The following is a 20,012-nucleotide window of genomic DNA, read 5'->3' as shown; positions in this document are numbered from 1 at the left end:
CAGTGTCTGTGTGGTGGTGAAGAGCAGTGCAGTGAAATAAAGACCAATGAGCAGTGTTGGCTGCAGTGGCACAGGCTCACCTTGGCAATCACAGGACCTTGCATTTCCAGCCTGTTGAAGCAAGAGGAGTTGAATATTCATGGGATGATGCAGTGGTGTTTTCCAGGGAAGGCCATAGAGCACACACCACTGGTGCATGGGTGTTTTCCAGCTGTGTGATACCTGGGGAATGATGTGTGTGAGCAGTTCCTCCCCGAGCTGTTCCAGAAGCACCAATAAAGTTGCTGAATGTGTGAGAATGTAGCACAAATGACTATTACCATCTTCTAGTTGTTTCTATTAAATTAAAGTGTGAAACTAGTGACAAAGAAGTGCCTGTTAGCCCTCAGGGACCATCCAATTGCAATGTTTCATATTGTGGCAGGGAGAGGTTCAGGCATTGTTCCTGAGACATGAAGGCTACCTGGGAGCCATTGGGGCATTTTTAAAAGGAGCTGAACAAGACAGTAAGTACAGCACTGCTCTGTTCTGTATATGCTGTGTTCTGAAATGTCAGTGTACTGTCCAAGTTTCTCTTAAGAGGCTGCATGTAAGCTGTTGCCTAAATAAATCCATTTTGGCACTAATAAACACAGATGCTGGGCTTTGGTTTTATACATTCTGGCAGGGACATCTTAATTTCTCACTGGACTTCCTGCTCACCTTTGAGAAGGCAGCAGGACTGGGCTCTTCTCTTCTCTGCACTTCTGCAAAGAGCAGTCACAGCTCTAAATCCAGCTGGGGAAATGTGGGGTTGGAGAACTTCCCCCTCTTTAAGAGGCCACTTTTGAATTCCTTTAATGTACTGAGGAAGACCAGCATCTCCAAACTGTGTTTGTTTGAGAGTGAAAAGCCTCACAGAGGAGACCCATCTGTCCAGATCCCTTGGATCCAGGGTGCTTTGGTGGAATTCTGCCTATTTTAGTTTTCCTTTTCCCCTGTTGATGTGCTGGCAAGCCAGGCAGTACATTGGTTACAGTGGCACAGCCACAGCCTGCTAATGGTACTTATCTCAGTAAGTATCAAACACACGTCCAAAAAATGGATGTGGAATTCTTTTCCTGCCCATTTCATAGAGATGGGCAAGGAACCAGCTACTGAGGAATTAAAGACATTGCTTCTGCAGCATGTACTGTTCATCTGAACTCATTAAACTTTTCTCAAATAAAGCAAATCTGGAAATAACTTCAGTGTTTCTCTGAAGCTGACATTGTGCTTTGAGAGTTCTGTAATACTGTTTTGTTAATAATGGATCTAGATTTAGAAATAAGAAATGCTCAGTGGTAGCACTTTGGAGGCATGCTGATTAATGACAAGGAAATGGGGTTAAAAAGAATGACTTTAGAACTTAAATTGTCTCTTGTCTCATTCAGGTTCAAGCTCTTTGGAGCAGGTAATTCACTGAGTGTTTGACACATCTCTTTTGGGAGCTAAGAGGGAAAAATTCTGTTTGCTTTTAAAGACAAGGGGAACTGGCTGGTGTAGTGCATCAGAGGGATGCTGGCTCTAGACTCACTCACAGGAATATTCTAGGTTTTATTTTCAGATTATGTGTCTCTGTGTCTTTCTCTTTTCTAGATCCAAACCAGTACAGCTGGGGAGAGAATTATGCTGGGAGTTCTGGGCTTATGAGCACATCCCCTGATGTTTACCCCATGCAGAGAACACGGAGTGGTACAGTATGTGCTGTCTTTTCTAGACCTGTGTGTGTTCTCTTAGCAGTGGTGACCTGGACACAGGTGATTATTCTCCAGCTGGTTGCTTCTTGCCCCTGAGGCTCCTGCTTGCCAGAGAAGTGACCAGTCTGGTGTCTGCTGTGGTGTTAGCTGGTGTCCTGTGTGGTGTTGGATGGAATGCTTCATAAAACAGACTGGCTGCTGCTTGGTCTTACTCTCCTTCACCAAAGTGAGGGGATTGTTTGTCTCTTAGCCTTTCTCTGGAGCAGCTGGATTTTGCTGCAGCTGAAATACCTCAGAATTTGGAATTTCATGTTCCACCATCTTTCAGCAGTGTTAATTTGTTTCCTGTGAGAAGATAAATACAGGATTGGACAGAAGAGCACAAACCCAGTCACCTCTTAAAGTCACTGACAGTACAGCAATTCTGATTTCGTAGTGGATTATTTTCACACTGGATAATTTCTGTCTATAGGGTGGGCATGGATAAAATAATCCACAGAGGGAACTGGATTATTTATGATGACCTATAATAGTCTGCACATCTGTCAGTCTTAACTGTGGCTGGACTTCTGCAGCCCTTGTGCTAATTAATTCCTTGCGGATTAATTTCTGAGTGAGTTCTAATCCATCTCTCTCCTTTCTCCCCTAGTTTGACATGCTGGAAATGGACAGATTGGAGAGACCACTCGTTAACCTGCCACTGCTGAAAGACCCCTCCACCTACATCCCAGACACTGTTGACCTCACAGATGATGCCATGGCCAGAAAATACTGGCTCACTTGCTTTGAGGAGGCACTGGATGGGGTAAGTGTCACAAAACTGTGAGTCCTGTGTGAATGACACAGGTATTTAGGAAGCAAATCACCTGTGAAGCAGCATGTTTGTCCTGTAAAATATTCCTGATGTGTCACCCCTCTGGAAGTGCAGCCCCTCTTTCCCTCTAACAGAGGCACCTGACATTGTCCCAGTCTTTTGAGGGAGGGCTTGGCCCCTTCAAAGGCAGAAATGTTCTTCTGTGGTGTGTTTTTCTAGCTTCTGAAAGGTGTGTTCAAAGCATTTTCTCTCTTTAATGGCACTTGGACCTCTCTCTGTGCAGAGCTGCAAACAGGACAGTTACACAACCAAAGGCCAGAGATCCTTGGCTTGTTCCTCCCGTGGGAGCTGTCCTGCTGCCTCCCAGACACTTTCTCTTGGGAGGAGCACAACTGAACCAGATACAAGTTATTGTTTTCTGCACTGGAGCTGATTCAGTCAGCTCACTGGAGTAAACAAAAAGAACACAAGGGGTCGATGTGCACCATTACATTTCTGCCTGTTTCTCCTTTAGTGTTATGTGCACTGTTATTTTTTTCCTCCTCCTCCTCTGAGTAGTTACAACTTGTGCTTAATTTCTGACAGTACAGTCTGGAAAACAAACTTTAAATCTTTTGGGATGAAAAGAGACATTAAAATTGTTGTTTACTGTTTGGAATGAAGGGAGGCTGGGAGGTGCTGTGTGGGAGGGAGCAGGCAGGCTGCAGGCACAGAACAGGGAGGCAGATGGAGGGGTTATTGCTCAGACTGAACTTCACATCAGTTACAAGGAAGAAGAGTTAATTTGGTAACTCCAGTGTTGCCTCATTTCCCTGCCAGGTGGCAAAGCGAGCTGCAGCCAGCCAGCCAGACTCTGTGGATGCACAGGAGAGAGCTGAGAAATTCCGGCAGAAATACTGGAATAAGCTCCAGACACTCAGGCAGCAGCCCTTGTAAGTGTTTTTATGTTCCTTTTTTCATCACTTGCTGCTTCTGTTGAGCACTGAAAGCCCACCAAAAGCTAACCAGGTTGTGAAGCAGAGCAAACCAAGCCAAGCAGACTGAAGGCTGAAGTTTCTGTGCCACACATCCGATCCTCTGCACAGAGATTTTGGATTTCAGGTGTTGGAGTTGAGCAGAGAAATTCTATCTTGGCAGAAAATTTGTTATTAAAAATTTGTATGTGGTTCTTAAAAATAGCAGCAAGTTAATTCTGAACATTCTCTCTCCCTGTATTTAAATAATCTTACTATGGATTCTTACTGTAGATTCAGTAATCTTACTGTTGAGCCAGGGTTTAGCACCTGTGACTTTCAGCTTCAGTGCTTCTCTGAGGGGCTGTGACTTAGAGAGGAAACAGAGGGGAAAAATAACTTTTTCTGTTTGAAGTAACTGATTTATTTTTCCCCCCTTCTCCCTTTTTAAAGTGCATATGGTACCTTAACAGTCAGAAGTCTCTTGGATACAAGGGAACACTGTTTGAACGAGTTCAATTTTCCAGATCCCTATTCCAAGGTGAGTTCAAGACACTTTTCCAATACTCTGGAAATGTACAAGTCATGAATGGCTCAGAGGGGAGGGATTAGGAACCAGTTTCTGCACTGGTTGTGAGCAGCTGGGGGAGAAAAACAGCACTGGGGAATGGGACATAAACCCCTTCACCTGAACAGGCTCCTGGTGAGGATAATGATAACCAAAAATATCACCAGCCTCAGTTCCCTGACAGCCCTGAGATGCCAGTTTTGTGCCAGCCCTGCTCCTGAGCAGTGTGTGGTGGCTGTCACTTCTAATTCTGCTCTAATTCACTCCTCTGTGGCTGCTTTTGTCACTTGTGAGATGCTCAGCACCAGGTAGGAGTGGACACAATGCACAACCTCCTGCTCCTGAAAACATTCATTACCACTGTGCAGCTGTTTTCTCTCTGTTTTGTTCTGTGGCATGAAATGATTGGGGAGAGGACATTTGAGTCAACATCTCTCAAAAACAGCTTTCTGTATGTCAGTTCCTCACCACTTGTTTGTGTGGCATATAAATAACAACAGTGCTAGTGGCTGATCCAAGACCTTTTTCCTGACTGTTGACATATTTCTGCAAAATACAGAGAAAGTTCTCCCTGGCAGCACTGTCATGTGGTAGCTTCACTCTGAGGAAAGGCTAAAACATGTGAGGTGGCTTTTGCTTATGTTTGCTTCTTGTAACAAGTTGACTGCCAAAACAAGATTTTGATACCCAGAATCATTTCAAATTTTCTAAGAGAACTCACCCTGTAACACTGATCTCACTGGAGACAGAAGGAAAAAAAAAAAAAAACCTGAGAGCTGCTGAGAATTTGGGATGATGCAAAAAAAAAAAAAAAAAAAAAAAAACAAACAAAAAAAAAAAAAACCCAAAACTATCCTTCAGATTTTGTGGGATTGCTGGTAGTGGTTTCCTGTAGCTGATGCTTCATGTTACTACTGTAGGGTTTTTGTGTGTCCACTCTCCCATTCCCCACCTTGCTCAAGATCCATTTCCCAGTCTGCTCAAGATACCTCTAACTTGGCTAAGAAAAGTAATTCCTGGGCTACAGATCATATCCTGGCACTCATGACACTTCCTGGGAGAATCCAGGAAAGTTTTTTCTTGGTCCTAAGCACACTGACAACAGGAATTGGTTGGTCCATGAGAGGCCATGAACACAGAGGAGATGCTTGAATGTGGCCTTGGGACTGAGACAGCCAAGGCTGGGTAAGAAATATTGTCTGTAAATCCAGTGTTTCCTGTCTGTCTTACAGGTAAAGCAGAAAGAAAATGGAATAGCCTTAAAGTGTTTCCAGAGTGTGATCGAGTCCCTGGATTCCCTGGGCTGGGAGGAGAGGCAGTTTGCACTGGTGAAAGGACTTCTGGCAGGGAATGTCTTTGACTGGGGAGCAAAGGCAGTCTCAGAGTAGGTGTTACATCCTTTAACAGCACCCTTTAAGCTACAGAATGTCTCCAGTTGTGGGTTTTTTCTAGAAATTAAAGTTCCTCAATCTCCCCATCAGCCTTTGTACAGAAGTTACATCCTGCAGCTGGTTTAATCATTACATTTCATGGTGGTTTGCAGACCCAAAAATGTCTTTTTTGCCTCTAGCCTACTGCCTGCAAACATCTGTACATTGCTGAGGCTGTTTCTTTTAGCATCAGAACTCTGATTTAATGTCCTGAAGAGCCTTTTGGTTTGAACATGATCACAAAATACATTTCCCAGTCCTGGGACCCTCAGCATAAGCAGTGCAGTAAAATTGCTGGGCACCAGCTAAAGAAATGTTTGAATTCCACTGATGTGAGAGGGAGGTGTTGAACTGTGTGCACTTTGTTTCTCTCCTGTTCCAGTGTTCTGGAGTCTGAGCCACAGTTTGGGTTTGAAGAAGCCAAGTCAAAGCTCCAAGGTAAGGGGAGATCCTTGGATCTGGATATTAATTAGGGAATGGAGTGGGAATGGATGTTTGTGGGGGTTCTGCTGCCCAGATGACAAGGAATAATTAGGACTTGTTAAGGTTATCTAAATGCAGACCCAGAGCTTGGGTAATGCTCCAAAGGAATTAAACCTGCAGGCTCTCATTAAACACAGAGATGGTCACTCACTGTTGTGTCCCTGCCAGGGAACAATGTTCTGGGGGGTCCAGCACCCAACTCCCACCATTCCAGAGCTCCAGTGTGAAAATTCCACTTCAGGCCTGCTCTCATGGAGCCATTCCCATAACAGAGAGCTCAGGAGCTCTGTGAACCTACACATTTAACATTCCAAACCTGAGCTCAAATCCTTCAATGCTTCAGTGAGTGCAGCATGAACCTCCTGCTTGTACCATGTGCAGAGTGACTGCTGATAAGGGTTAGTGGCTGCTGATAAGAAATGCTGACACTGCTCTGTCTGTGCCACAGAACGTCCCTGGTTGGAAGATTCCTACAGCCAGTGGCTGGAGCGACTGAAGGTATGACCCTGGGTGGCCCCAAACCCACTGATTAAACACCTTAATCATCAAAGCACTTTGGTAATCATGGGGTTTGAACAGAACTCTGTTGAGACAGCCCAAAACAAGTCCCAATAATTCACCATAAAGAAAGGGGTAAAGGAGTTAGTCTAGAGCGTGGTTACTTCCCAAGCTGCTTCCCAGAATTCCCAGTGGAGCCCAGCTGCTCCAAAGCCTCCCCTCCTTATCAGGGCTCTTATTTCCATACACCCAGACCCCTGAATTTAGAAACCTGGGGCCAAATGTAGTGTTTGAGTTGTTCCTCCCTGAGTAACCAACCTAAAGCTGGAATTAATGTAGGAGCTTACTGGAAGTAATGAACTTACCAATTAGCAAAGGGCTTTGGGGTTTTTTTGGGTTTTTTTTTTTTTTCCATGTGATCTCTTTTACCATTTAATTAAGATTAATTAAAAAGCTTTTGTGTCTTTGTGTAAATATCTTTGTTGAAAATGGCAGCCTAAAGGTTGGGGATGAGCAGACTATGGCAAATCATTACATGCTCCATCCTAATACAAAGCACCAGCTAATCTTGTGTAACAGGGATAATTAGGGAACTACAGGCACTGTCCTGTCAGTTTTTATTAGGAATTAAGCATTTTTCAGTTCTTCTGCTGGTATGAACTGGAGTGAACTAAGTTTCATAACACCAGGTTGAGAACAAATGAAGAGGTTAATGGAGAATAGGCACTATCTTTTCATTTTAGGATGTCACTGCCCCCACAGTCCATCCTGCCCTTTCCTGGCAGAAGGGAATCCTGTTCAGCCAGCACCAGGCTGGCTTTAAACACCCACCAAGGTAGGTCCAGCTGGCACCCAGCGGGTTCAGGGTCACAGCCTGACTCTGGAGTTGGCAGGTGGAGGTTTTATTGCTGCAGTTTGAGAGCCCTGTCTCAAACACAGCACAGGAACTCAAGGCTGTTTTAAACCCCTGTGCAAAGACACCATCAGGGAGCCCCCTTCATCCTGTCTGTCACTGGTGTGTGCTGGGAGTTTGGTGCAATCCAGACCCAAAGGCTCAAGTGTTTTGAGGGTACAAAAATGTGGGGTTTTGGAGGAGTAGGTGTGAATAACAAACTTCCCTGAGCTGAGTGGTGCTCCATCCTGAATGCATTGGTTTTCTCTTGCAGGAGGGTCCCCCTCATAAATGTGCCTTAATTTTCGCAGATAACAGTGGGATAGACATAATTTTAGGAGTCTTTCCTTTTGTCCGAGAGCTCCTTTCTAGAGGGACAGAGGTGAGTGGCTTTCCTTGCGAATTCTTCTGGAGCTTTGGTAACTGCTGGAAGGTGTCACTGCCCACCAGCAGGACCCTTCTCTGCCAAACTGGGAATAATCCAAGCACCTGGAATGCCGGAGCCTGACTGTGTGACCTTCCCCCCAGGTGATTTTGGCCTGTAACTCTGGCCCTGCCCTCAACGACGTCACCTACAGCGAGTCCCTGATCGTCGCCGAGCGCATCGCAGCCATGGACCCCGTGATCCAGTAAGCACCACTCACACCTCCCTGGGGAAGGCACAGCCTGGCTTTGCATTTCACTCTTCAGCAGCATCTGGAACCTGCAGCCCCAGCCCAGCGCAGAGAATTTGCTTTCATTAAAGTGAAAACTTCAGAAATTGGGTCTTTCAGGCAAACCTATAGTTAGATTTCTTGGTGTGTTTTCCCTGACAAGCACTCCAGCTGCTCTAGCAGGAATTTTCTATGTTAATAGAGGCAAATCCATGTATGTCACACACAGAGTGTCCCCAGGAGAGGATGCAGGGCTGACTGAGCAATCCTTGTGCTCAAGGAAACTCTGTTTCCTGGTGAATTCCCTGCAGCAAAGGAAGCCTTTGCAAAAGAGGCTTCAATATTCCTGCTTCTCTGGCTTATTCCCAGATGTACAAGGCCCTGCTGAAGCAGCTGTTAAATATTTTTATCTTTTTCAACAGCTCTGCACTGAGGGATGAGAAGCTGCTGTTGGTTCAGACGGGCTCCAGTTCTCCGTGCCTGGATCTGAGGTGGGTGGGCAAAGTGCCACTGTGTGTTTTGTGTCCCTCAGCTGGAGGATGGTCAAAGGTTCAGCTGTGGAGCATCCCAGCTGCCTTTCCTGCTGGGAATTGCTTCTGCACACCCATTAGGAGGTGCTTAGTGTGGGCAGCTCTGGGCTGCAGGTGTGGCTGAGGTGTACTGTGGTGTGGCCACGGTGTGACTGAGCTGTGGCTGTGGTGGTGTCTGAGCTATGGCTGCAGTGTGGCCATGGTGTGATTGAAATGTGGCTGCAGTGGTGGCCAAGCTGTGGTCACAGTGGTGGCCATGGTGTGTCTGAGCTGTGGCCATAGTGTGGCTGCAGTGTGGCTGCAGTGGTGGCCGTGCCATGTGGCCATGGTGTGGCTGCGGTGTGGCCGCAGTGGTGGCCATGCCATGTCTGCAGTGTGGCCATGGTGTGACTGAAATGTGGCCACAGTGGTGGCCATGGTGTGTCTGAGCTGTGGTCATGGTGTGTCTGCAGTGTGGCTGCAGTGGTGGCTGTGCTGTGGCTGCAGTGGTGGCTGTGCTGTGGCCGAGCCGTGGTCGCAGTGTGGCCATGGTGTGTCTGAGCTGTGGTCATGGTGTGACTGCAGTGGTGGCCGCAGTGGTGGCCGTGCTGTGGCCGCAGTGTGGCCATGGTGTGGCTGCAGTGGTGGCCGTGCCGTGGCCGTGCTGTGGCCACAGTGGTGGCCATGGGGTGGCCGCAGTGGTGGCCGTGCCGTGGCCGTGCTGTGGCCACAGTGGTGGCCATGGGGTGGCCGCAGTGGTGGCCGTGCTGTGGCCATGCTGTGGCCGCGGTGGTGGCCGTGCCGTGGCCGCAGTGGTGGCCGTGCTGTGGCCGTGCTGTGGCCGCAGTGTGGCCGCAGTGGTGGCCATGGTGTGTCTGAGCTGTGGCCATGGTGTGTCTGAGCTGTGGCCATGGTGTGTCTGCAGTGTGGCCGCAGTGTGGCCGTGCCGTGGCCGCAGTGGTGGCCATGGTGTGTCTGAGCTGTGGCCATGGTGTGTCTGCAGTGTGGCCGCAGTGGTGGCCGTGCTGTGGCCGTGCCGTGGCCGCAGTGGTGGCCGTGCCGTGGCCGCAGTGTGGCCGAGCCGTGGCCGCAGCGTGGCCGCTCTGACCGCTGTGTTGCAGCCGCCTGGACCAGGGCCTGGCCGTGCTGGTGCGGGAGCGGCAGACGGACCTGGTGGTCATCGAGGGCATGGGCAGGGCCATCCACACCAACTACTACGCCGTGCTCAGGTGTGAGAGCCTCAAGCTGGCCGTCATCAAGAACTCGTGGCTCGCCGACCGCCTCGGGGGCAAAATCTTCAGTGTCATCTTCAAGTACGAAGTGCCCTGTAAATGATGGAGCTGGCACGGCCGATGGACTTGCACTAGTTTTACTTTAACTGTAAAGAATGTATTTTTATTACAACAGGGACAAGAGTTCACAGGAGATTCCGTATTTATATTGTGCTTTTGTGACTTAAAAAGCGACAATATGATTCACTCTATAGTCTACACACTCAAATATATATATGTATATCACTCATTGTTTATTTTGGTAAGTGTTTATTTTAATGCTGCAGTATTTGTGATGAAAAGACTTTATTTTTTTGTTCTGTGAGACATTCATATAGAAATATATTTAAATGTCAATGAAACCTTTTTTATACATCTCTGCCTACTCTGCCAGCAGTGACACAACACGTACCAAATAGATTTTTAACTGCTAAGTGAACCTGACATTGCATTTTCAGCTTTTAGACTTACCTAAATCTCTCCTGCTCTGTGCAGCTCAGTTGATGGAAGGGCTGTTCCACCTTCTCACCCCACAGACGTTTCTCAGGCACTCTGAGTTAAGGACCAGCCCTGCTTTCCCAACACCTGGAATTCCTAACCCCTTGTTTGTTCCCATTAGCAGGAGGGATGTGGGAGGGAGTCCTGCAGCTACACTGAATTCCTTCACAGCAGCTGGAAGCTGAGTCTCGCTGAGTCTCACAGGGAATGTACAGTGCTGGATTCAGGATCACCCAAAACTGTCCAGCCTGATCCCCCTTAGTTCCTGTTGCCTTCAGTTCTCCCTGCTGGGATTGACAAGGATTGGTGTCTTTGTTGCTGCAGTGCAATTACAGCCATTCCCAAGGAACCCAATTTGTTTTTTCTCTCCTTCAGCTGTGCAGTTCATAAATGGAGTGATTTCACCACCAATTTGCCCTAACATTTACATGCCTCAGTCATCCCAGCTCTGAAAGGGAAAACAGCTTAATGAGGAAAGTGCTTAACATGCAGCTGAGAAAACTGTTCCCCTGAACTTCGGCATTCTTTGAGAGCAGCAGAGTGATGCAAAACACCCTCACATCTCCCCTTGCAGGGGAGCTGGGGCTGTGCTGTGTTTGACTCATCCCCACCCTCCTTCCCTGCTCTGGTGCTGATGGATTTCCACTGTCAATCCTCAGTTCTTGGGCAACGAGAATAAAACATTCTCTGTCACCCACCAGTGGCCCTTAGCCTGTGATGGGAAGGGACAAAGGACAAGCCCTGCATGGCATTCCTTAGCTCCAGTGGTTCCTTGTGGCACGGGCTGCCTTCCTGGGGTTTGGGGTGCAGGGAGGGCCTGTGTGGGGTTACACAGCAGCACTGTCACTTCTGATTCAGGGATTGCCTTCCAGGGACCAGCAGCTGCTCAGGCAGGGCAGGGTGAGGCTGTTTATAGCTGCAATGCTTAAGCTGCTGTTCTAATTACAGCAGACAGACAAGAGCTTTAATGTTCCACGACTTCCTCACACAGGAATTAGTAGCAGAGGCTTCACGTTAACCTGTCCCCAGTCACTTCCTCCAACAGGCCTTTGTGGACTTACAGGGTGAACCTCAAACCTAAACATGGATCCACCATCCTGGCCAGCTCAGCTTCAGTCTAACAATTTGTCACAGTTCCACTCTACCCCTTATCAATTTAAATTCTTCCAAGCCACTTAATTTCCTTGTGTCTGCAGCTCCACCACCACTCCACGAGTGCTCTGTGTGTGTGTAATTAGCAAACTAACACTCTAGACTAGCAGAAAAACATCTTCCTACACTGATACAGCTCCTAGGACGTGGTACAACCCTAACACAGGCCCATTCCTGCAGCAAAAAATCCTTAAGCATTTGCCTTCCCTGGTGGCTCCTGGTTTTGTCTGGCAGCTCCTTTTATGCGTAGACGAGTGCAGATTTCTTCTGTGAAAACAGAGCAGCAGGATTTCTGAAAGAGAAAGGGGGAGAGAAGGCTGTGGGTGGGTTGTTCTGTGGATCCATCTTTTCCATGTGCACATTGGGAGGGCTGGAGAGCAGGGGCACACTCGGGCACTGGTGCAGTTTCACTGTGTTTCTTGTCTAATGACTGAAGAACAGCCACCAGCACTGAGAATAAACTTCTTATGGATCATTTGCTGTCCTCTCCTAACGCCCAGGGTAGTGGAAAGCAGTTTGGCTGCCTTGGGATTTCAAAGAATGTTACTTAATTTTTTTTTTTGTTTTTTTTTGTTTTGTTTTGTTTTGTTTTGTTTTGCAGGGGAGAGGAGGGAGAAGGGATGCTAGAGGGCTATTTTATTTTTATTATCTTTATGCTGTTTGGCTACAAACCCATCCCACAGCCCAAGCTGTGAGATTTTAGCACTTGAAGGAGTAACTGCCCTCACCCCTGTCCCTCTGCACGGCTCTCCTTCAAAAACTGAGGTCAGGGTGGAAATGCTGGGGCCAGGCTGGTGCAGGAGGGACAGGAGCCAGGGCCCACCTTGGCCAAAGGAGGGACACAGGACAGGAGCCAGGCCCACCTTGGCCAAAGGAGGGACACGGACACAGGACAGGAGCCAGGCCCACCTTGGCCAAAGGAGGGACACGGGATGGGACAGGAGCCAGGCCCACCTTGGCGTGCGCGGCGGCGCGGCGGCTGCTGCTGGAGAGCTCGGCCAGGGCAGTGAGGATGCCGAGGGTGAGGCCGATGCCCAGGGTGAGGAAGAGCCCCCCCAGGGCTGGTGGCTCCAGCGGCCCCCAGCGGTCCCGGCTCTGGCGCAGGCAGCTGCTCTCCCACCACTTGTTCCTCAGGTAGTCCAGGTCACCCGCCTCCCGCAGCTTGAGCACGGCGATGGACAGGGGCTTGGTCCAGGGGGATGCTGGGCAGAGGGAGAGGGGGGAGGATGGGAGAGCTCGTGGTTTAAACGCTGTTAATGGGTTTAAACACTGTACACCCTCAACCAAGGGCTTTTCCTGGCTAACAACCACCCTGCCCTGGCCACGGAGGGGTGGTAACACCTGTGGGATAAGGGCAGAGCAAAGGTGCTTCGGGAGGAACGTGAGCAGACTGTCCCCTGCCCGTTGCACCAGGAGATCTGCATTCCTGGGGCCAAGGACACCCTGGGAGATGGAATATTTGTGGCTTAGAGCTCCAAGTGAGAGCCAGTGTTGATTACCCACAGAGCAGTGACCCCGCCACGCCGTGTTTGGTCACCCTGAGAGCAGTGCTGGCTGTGGCCCGTGGCTGTCCCTGCCAGCACAGGGGCACAGCACTCACCCTGGGCGGTGGCAATGCCAAAGCCACGGGCCCCGATGACCTCGGGGGCCCTGATGAGGTTGCAGTGGCGGGCGGCCGCCAGGTCCTGCGAGATGGACTCGCCGATGAAGGCGTAGTTGGAGTCCATCACCCTCTGCACGGCCTCCTGGTAGGTCTTGACCAGGACGTGCTCCCGCCTCTTCTCCATGTACTCGTAGATCATCTGGTGGATGGGGTTCTTGGAGTTCTGCAGCCCAAAAAATACAAGAGTCAAGGCTCAAGCGTGAGACAACCACCAAAAGCATAAAGATCTGCCTGTGTGTGCAAGGGCTGTAGAACAATTTGGAGAAGAAGAGCACTTAAAGCACGTGTGAACCCCTGCAAGCACAGAGTGTCCCCAACACCAGGGACAAGCATCTCTCAGAGGTACAAGTGTCATAGGTGGCACCTGCTGCTCCAGGTACACAAGGGCAGCCCCAGAAGAGTAGAGAGATATTTAAAGGAAAACACAGAATAAAAATAAAGAGTTCTGTGCCTGCTTCCCCATGAGAAGAGGTGGAGGAAGGGCTGAACAGAACAAAAATAGTATTATTTGAAGTTTTACAGGAAAACTGAGTCAACAGTGCTGTGAGGGTGTTGTAGGGGTCATAAGGCCTGAGCTGTGTGACCCAGCCCCAGCTCAGCAGCCCCACAGCCCCTGTGAATGGGCACAACGAGATTCTCTGCACCTTGAAGTAGTAGAAAGTCGAGGAGCCCTCCAGTGTCCCAAACTCCAGATTCCTTTGCTTGACCAGGTCCTCGAAGGTCTGGATGGGGAGCTGCTCGCTGCCGGAGCTCAGCAGGGCCGTGAAGTTGGCGATGTAGGCAGCCAGCAGGGCCAGGGTGAAGAGCCACCAGACCACAGCAATGACCCTCACCGACAGCGCCTGGGGCCGGGGCGTGGCACCTGCACCACAGGGAGCCAATAAATCACCATAAATCCCACCGGAGGGGACTTGGGGCAGAGACACATCCAGAATTGCAGATCCACCAGCCTGGGCTACTGAGATTTCCTTTAAATAAAGGCAAACTGCAGCCTCTGCCCTGCAGCTACCCAGAGCCTGAGCCTGGAGAGCCCCACTGTGCTGCTCTGAGCAGCACCAACGCTGCAGGGCAGGGCTGGAGCAGCAGCAGTGGCCCAAAGCTGCACAAACAACTCTGTACAAAGCAGCCACGCCGTGCTCAGCTGGGCATTGCCCAGAGCAATGGTTACCCCAAGCAGAAAAGGTTCCCCAGCCAGAGGCAGTCACCTGTACAAGCCCAGGTCTGTAATCACACCTCCCCAAACTGGTTTAGTGCTCCAGGTGTCCCTGCTGAGACACCTGCTCACCACAGTGTCACAGGAGGAGCTGGGTGCACCATCATCTTAAAAACCTCTCTGCTCCCAGAGCTCCTCTCGTGCATCCTCCCAGCTCACCTTGCAGGGCCAGTGCTCCTGCTCCAAACCAGAGGCTGTTCAGGAAGGTGAAGTGGTTCTCTTCATTCTTTGGCTCATTCCATTCACAGGGGCTCAGTCTGTGGGAAAAATGACAGGATAAAACCAGATATTCAGAGGGGAAAAAAATAAAAATAATCCTCATCAAGAGATCTGGTGTTCCTCATGAGGAGATTCCACTAATAATGCTGGCTTAATCTGACAGGATATAAGCTTTCTGAGCCATTGTACTGGAGCTGTACAGGAGGCTCCTCAAAGCAAAAGCTCCCTGGGATTCTCTAATCTCCTCATAGGTGAGAAAGCCACTGACTTGAGCACAATGTGTAAAACAAATGCATTTGTACCTGGCAACAAGAAAGAGGCAGAAGCAGGTGAGCAGGTAAGCGAATAAAAGGGCTGTCCAGGTCTCCTTGCTGAAAGGGGATAGGAAGTGGAAGAAGGACATGTCCTGGGAGGTGGTGTCCTTGCGGAGCAAGATCCCAATCCCAGTCTGCAGGAAGGGCGTGGTGAAGGACACCACCTCCTCCCTGGCTGAGGTGACGGTCAGTGGAGCCACTGCAATGTCAGCTTCCTGCCAAGGAGACAAAACCCCATCAGCCACCCAGCCCAGGGAACTTTTCTGTGCCTCCAACATTTCTGTCCCTCAAGCAGGTGCTTCCCTGGCTGAGCGGGCAGGGGTGGAAATGGCATCACTTGTCCAAGCCTTGGGATGTGAGCCCCAAGGAACAGGCTGGGATTCCCATGGAAATCACTGGAATGGAATTCCACCCAGGGGAATCACTCACAGTGAGGTGCTGGGGCTTCTGGCTTCCTTCTGCAGCAGGAGCTAGGCTGGGGCTGCTCACCCAGAACAAAAGGCTGCTCCTGTCTGACTCTGGCTGAGAGCTGGGCACAGAGGGGCAAAGAGCTTTAATTGAAGTGTCCCCCACAGAGGACAGAAGAGCAGCCACAGAGACTGCACCTGATGGGGTGAAATGTGCATTCAAGCATCTCTTGAAGAGCCTGGGCATCGCCGTTCTGAATGAAATGAGCCTCACGCAGGGGTTAAGCTCAGGCTGAGCTTTGCCAAGGTGTCTGCACAGGGGACGGAGAAACACTGAGACAGACAAGTGCTGCCCTGGGAGTGCCTGGCTGGAATTTGGCTGGAATTTGGCTGGAATTTGGCTGGAACAGGAGTTTCCTGCTCTGGCTCCTGTCTCCTTGTGCCTCATTTCCACCTCCGTCGGCCAAACCCAACTCCAAGTTTTGCTCATCAGCTCTCCACCCCAGGCCGAACCCCGAGTTCCTCAGCCCCTGAGCACAGCCTAGAGGAGCCCAGGAGCTGCTCGTGCAGCGCTGTCCCTGCCGAGGGGCTCAGGGACACAGGGCAGGCTCACCCTCCTGAGGATCTCCCCGATCATGCCGCTCCAGTTGCCGCCGGCGGCCGCGGCTCCGTACTGCCCGTCGGCCACCACCCTGACGCGGTACTGGAAGCGCAGCATCCCCGCCAGCGCCGCCAGCAGCTCCATGCAGTATCCCTCCAGCTCTGCCCCCCGCACCATCACGTAGGGATCCTCCTGGCAGGGAGGGACACACACACGGCTGCAGACTGCCATGGGCCAGACACGCCCAGGGGAGTTCACAGAATTACAGGCTGGAAGAGATCTCCAAGATCATGGAGTCCAACTCAACCCCAACACAACTAAACCATAGCCCCAGTGCCACATCCTTTGTTTAAACACATCCAGAGATGGTGAAGCCATCATCTCCCCAGCCAGACCATTCCAATACTTTATTACCCTTCCTGTAAAACTTTTTCCTAATATCCAACATGTATTTCCCTTGGTGCAGCTTGAGACTGTGTCCTCTGGTTCTGTCAGTGCTGCCTGGAGAAAGAGCCCAGCCCCACCTGGGCACAGGCGCCTTCCAGGGAGTTGTGGAGAGTGATGGGCTCACCCCTGAGTCCCCTTTTCTCCAGGATAAACACCCCCAGCTCCCTCAGCCATTCCTCACAGGGTTTGTGTTCCAGCCCCTCACCAGCCTCGTGGCCTCCTCTGGACACACTCAAGTGTTCAACCCCGCCCTGGCAAACCCTCCCCGTAATTCCTCTCCATGTTAGTGCAGGGACAATATTTCCAGACTGGAAGATGTTCCCTGGAGACATGAACCACCATCAGGGCAGCTGCATCCTGCAGGTCACAGGTACCACAGGAATAAGTGAAAATCTAAGCCTAAAAGCCAAATATTTTCATTTTGGTGCATCAAAGCCTCAGGTCTGACAGTCAGGTCCCTGACATCAGGGCCAGAAAATTCACTGCTGCAGCTTCTCCTGGAAGTCCTGTTTGTCTGGAGCACCTGGTGATGCATTTGGGGGATTTTATCACCTGGTTTTGTCCCTGTGTGACCTTTACATTGTTCCTACCTCAGGGCAGGACCAGCACACAGGGGCCTGAGCCCCTCAGCTGCAGCTCAGCAGAGGTCCCTGGTGCCTCCCCAGAGCACTGACACAGCCCTGTGCCCCCAGTGACAGCCCCCAAATCCTCCCTGTGCCCACCACAGACCCCTCTACAGCCCCCAAACCCCGCGAGGAGCAGGGACATCACTGTCAAAGCCAGTCCAAACCAACACCTGCACATCAACGGGTGGGATAAAAAAGGCAAAAGTGCAGTTCCAGCTGTTCCCTGCCACTGGCACGGCCTTACCAGGATGGTGGTGACAGTCAGGGTTGGAAGACCCTCGCCTGCTCCCCGGGAGTCTGTGCCCTGCAAAGCAGAAATTGAGGATGAGTTGGGATTTCCAAGTCCCAGGGATGGCCCCAGCAGGCTGGAGCTTACCTTGGGGTGACCTGGGAGGTGTAGGGGATGTCCCTGAGTTAAACCAGCCCCAAACCTGCCCCTGAGCTGCAGCCACTGCTGCTGTTCCCTGACTAATTAATAAATCACAGCCTTGCACTTCGTTGCCTGCCGCAAACGAAAATCACTGCAAATGTTGCCGCACATCTTCAGATGCTGTGTGCGGCCTTCCCAAGAGACCAATTCGTGCTGCAGACAAAAGAATTAGCAGCCAATTAAGGTCTCATTAGAGAGCAATTCCAGGAGACACAGAACAGTTGGAAACCTGAGAGGAGGAGGAGGAGGAGAGGAAAATGTGGATTCACTTCTGTGAGTTAAAGGTACATCTTCCAATTTTACAGTCACCCAGCTCGAGAGGATTCCTCATCAAAGCCACTTCAGGGCAATTTAAGCTTTTTCTAGTGAAGTGTCAAATTCTGCGAGGTTCGTGGGTCTCAAAGGTATCTGCTTATTGTAAAATTACAGGGTGATTTTTCTAGGCAGAGAAAAATGTGTGTGTGTGAATACATAAACATCTATATATGCAGTAAAAAATGCGCAAAAGAAACCTCAGTCCTTTCAGGAGCCAAATGATCTTGTTTTAATTCTCTCTGTGCAATGGAAGGGTTTGAGGGATGAGCTTTGTCTTGGAACTCGTGATCACAAGTTCCCCAACTCTACCAGCCACAGGCCTATGGCAGGTTCTTCCCTGGGGCACGGCTCAATTTTGAGCTCTGGACAAAGAAAAATCAGTCAAAAAAAAACCCCCAAACAAATAAAACCATCACAGAAACACATCCAGTCATGAACAATGCACTTAAAACAATAACAACTCTTCAGAGATTAAAATCTTTGTACACCCTGACCACTATTTCTGAATTAAATATGTATATGGTCATCTGCCCTATGCCTTCGTTAGTAGCTCTGCGCTAATGAACTCAAACATACCTTACTCACAGCATCATCATTCCTCCCAGCTCCTGGAAAAATACAACAAAATCGGATTGTATTTACAGCTCCTTATTTCACAGTGCACTGAAATAACCCGAAGGATCACCCTCAGCTCCCAAACTCCCTTTGTTTCCTCCCCCAGGGCACAAAAGGAGGCAGAGATGGAGTGGGGCTGCAGGAGGTTCTGATGTCACCTCATGATGTCATTTAATGTCCCTCAGCTCTGAGGATAGATCCTGCCCATCCCTGAGCAGGGGCAGCACCAGCTCTGCTCTCTCATTCCTGCCAAGCCCCATTTTCCCCTGAGGAGAAGCCAAAAGTTCCTCACCACCCACTTCCCAGACACTGGTTTTTTATTCTTACTCTTCCTTTCTTCTACTGCTGGCAGGTTCTGCATCTGAGATGCAGAATTAAAACCACAATTTTATCAATATATTGCTTATTAATTGCCTGGGATGATTCTTCTAGAATCTGCTTAGCATTGTTCCTTGGACTCAGAGAATTCACAGCACAAAAGCCAAAATCCCTCAAGATAAACCAAAAAAAAAATAAATACAGGGGGTATTTTCACTCTTTCAAGAAAAAGCTGTGAGTTCTTCTCTAAATATAACAGCATATTCATTCATTATGTATTTATTTTTCCTTCTTTGGTGCTGCATTCTCTGGCCTCGAGCTGAACTCCACATTATTGTAAAACAAAACCTGTTTTTTCCCTCTCCACTCCAGTTCTCCATGGGGGCTGGAAATCTCCACAAAGGACTTCTCTTGTCTCCCTCCAGAACCCCTTTAAAGCCAGCAGCAGCTTTTGGAGGCCCTTTCTGAGGGCCTGTGGGGTTCCTTGGAAGGCAGCAGAGCATCCTGAGGGCTCCTTTGTGAAGCCTCCTGAAAGGCTCCGGGGCCATGGGGCTGCAGCACCGAGCCCAAGTCATGGCAGGGACACTTCCCAACACCCAGGCTTCATCCTGGGATCCTCCTGGGGATCCATCCTCCTGGGGATCCATCCTCCTGAGATCCTCCTGGGATCCTCCTGGGGATCCTCCTGGGGATCCATCCTCCTGGGATCCTCCTGGGATCCTCCTGGGGATCCTGCAACAGCACAGGACAAAGGGAAGGGCTCATCTCTCCCTTTCCCGTGGGTTGGTGGCCACAAAAAAATAAAAATCAGCTTTTTCTCTGCTCCTGCTGCTCTGAGCTTGCCCAGCCTTCCCAAGGGAGGCTCCTGCTGGATTCCTGGGGAAAAGGCTCCTGGCGCTGCTCAGGACTGGCCACCTCAGCTCAGTTTTTTTCTCCCATCCCCAGTGCATCTTGCTGCAGCTCAAGGGACCCATAAACTCACAGCAGTGCAGCTTTAACCACAATAATCACACCTAAACCCACCCTTTTCCTTGGCTTTTTTTATCTCCCCCCATCTCTGTCATCTGGTTTTCAGCTGTAGCAGCAAAGACACTTGGGGACACCAAAGACACTTGGTGGCAGCACTCAGAAAGTCACAGCCACAAGGTGAGCTCTGGGGAATCTCTTAATAAAGCAGATTCTGAGATTGAGGCAAAAGTCCTGCAAGCACTGGCAGGTAAAAACTGAAGGAATTAACACTCTGAAGAAGAACAAAAGCAGGTTTGGGGACAGCCAACACTTCTGGAGCCTTCTCCTCACCTGCCTGGCTTGAGTCCCTCAGGAGCAGCACGGTGGTGACCACACAGATTGTGAAGTGAAGACCTTTGTCCATTGGAGCAGAAATTCCCGCTGCTCTAAAGGAACC

At 50.0% G+C, this 20,012-nt stretch overlaps 2 protein-coding genes across 4 annotated transcripts in view; one reads left to right on the top strand and one right to left on the bottom strand.

Annotated features, from left to right (window-relative positions):
* The window catches only part of PANK4 (pantothenate kinase 4 (inactive)), a 19,315-nt gene extending 9,164 nt beyond the window's left edge, over positions 1-10,151 (top strand). The window contains exons 8-19 of one of the 3 annotated variants that reach the window (XM_066334196.1): positions 425-506; positions 1,618-1,718; positions 2,368-2,523; positions 3,352-3,464; positions 3,939-4,026; positions 5,286-5,437; positions 5,866-5,921; positions 6,415-6,464; positions 7,631-7,738; positions 7,885-7,985; positions 8,432-8,500; positions 9,640-10,151. In XM_066334196.1, coding sequence (XP_066190293.1) covers positions 425-506; positions 1,618-1,718; positions 2,368-2,523; positions 3,352-3,464; positions 3,939-4,026; positions 5,286-5,437; positions 5,866-5,921; positions 6,415-6,464; positions 7,631-7,738; positions 7,885-7,985; positions 8,432-8,500; positions 9,640-9,853 — 1,290 coding nt within the window. In that variant the 3' untranslated portion in view covers positions 9,854-10,151. Of the gene's footprint in view, positions 1-424; positions 507-1,617; positions 1,779-2,367; positions 2,524-3,351; positions 3,465-3,938; positions 4,027-5,285; positions 5,438-5,865; positions 5,922-6,414; positions 6,465-7,630; positions 7,739-7,884; positions 7,986-8,431; positions 8,501-9,639 lie in introns of those variants that run through there. The other 2 variants (XM_066334195.1, XR_010745224.1) reach the window with 2 other exon arrangements.
* On the bottom strand, positions 10,134-20,012 carry LOC136370674 (probable glutamate receptor). Its single transcript, XM_066334197.1, has 11 exons — positions 19,907-20,012; positions 18,251-18,282; positions 17,174-17,233; positions 15,869-16,048; positions 14,837-15,063; positions 14,475-14,572; positions 13,747-13,964; positions 13,040-13,265; positions 12,394-12,641; positions 10,375-11,731; positions 10,134-10,271 (listed from the first exon to the last, which is right to left on the bottom strand). Exons 1-10 carry the CDS (start codon positions 19,977-19,979, stop codon positions 11,630-11,632), a joined length of 1,464 nt encoding a protein of 487 aa, XP_066190294.1. The 5' UTR covers positions 19,980-20,012; the 3' UTR covers positions 10,134-10,271; positions 10,375-11,629.

This window comes from Sylvia atricapilla, chromosome 22 (genome assembly GCF_009819655.1).
Source record: "Sylvia atricapilla isolate bSylAtr1 chromosome 22, bSylAtr1.pri, whole genome shotgun sequence".
NCBI classification, from domain to species: Eukaryota; Metazoa; Chordata; class Aves; order Passeriformes; family Sylviidae; genus Sylvia; species Sylvia atricapilla.
This window is presented reverse-complemented; position numbering and strand designations above follow the sequence as displayed.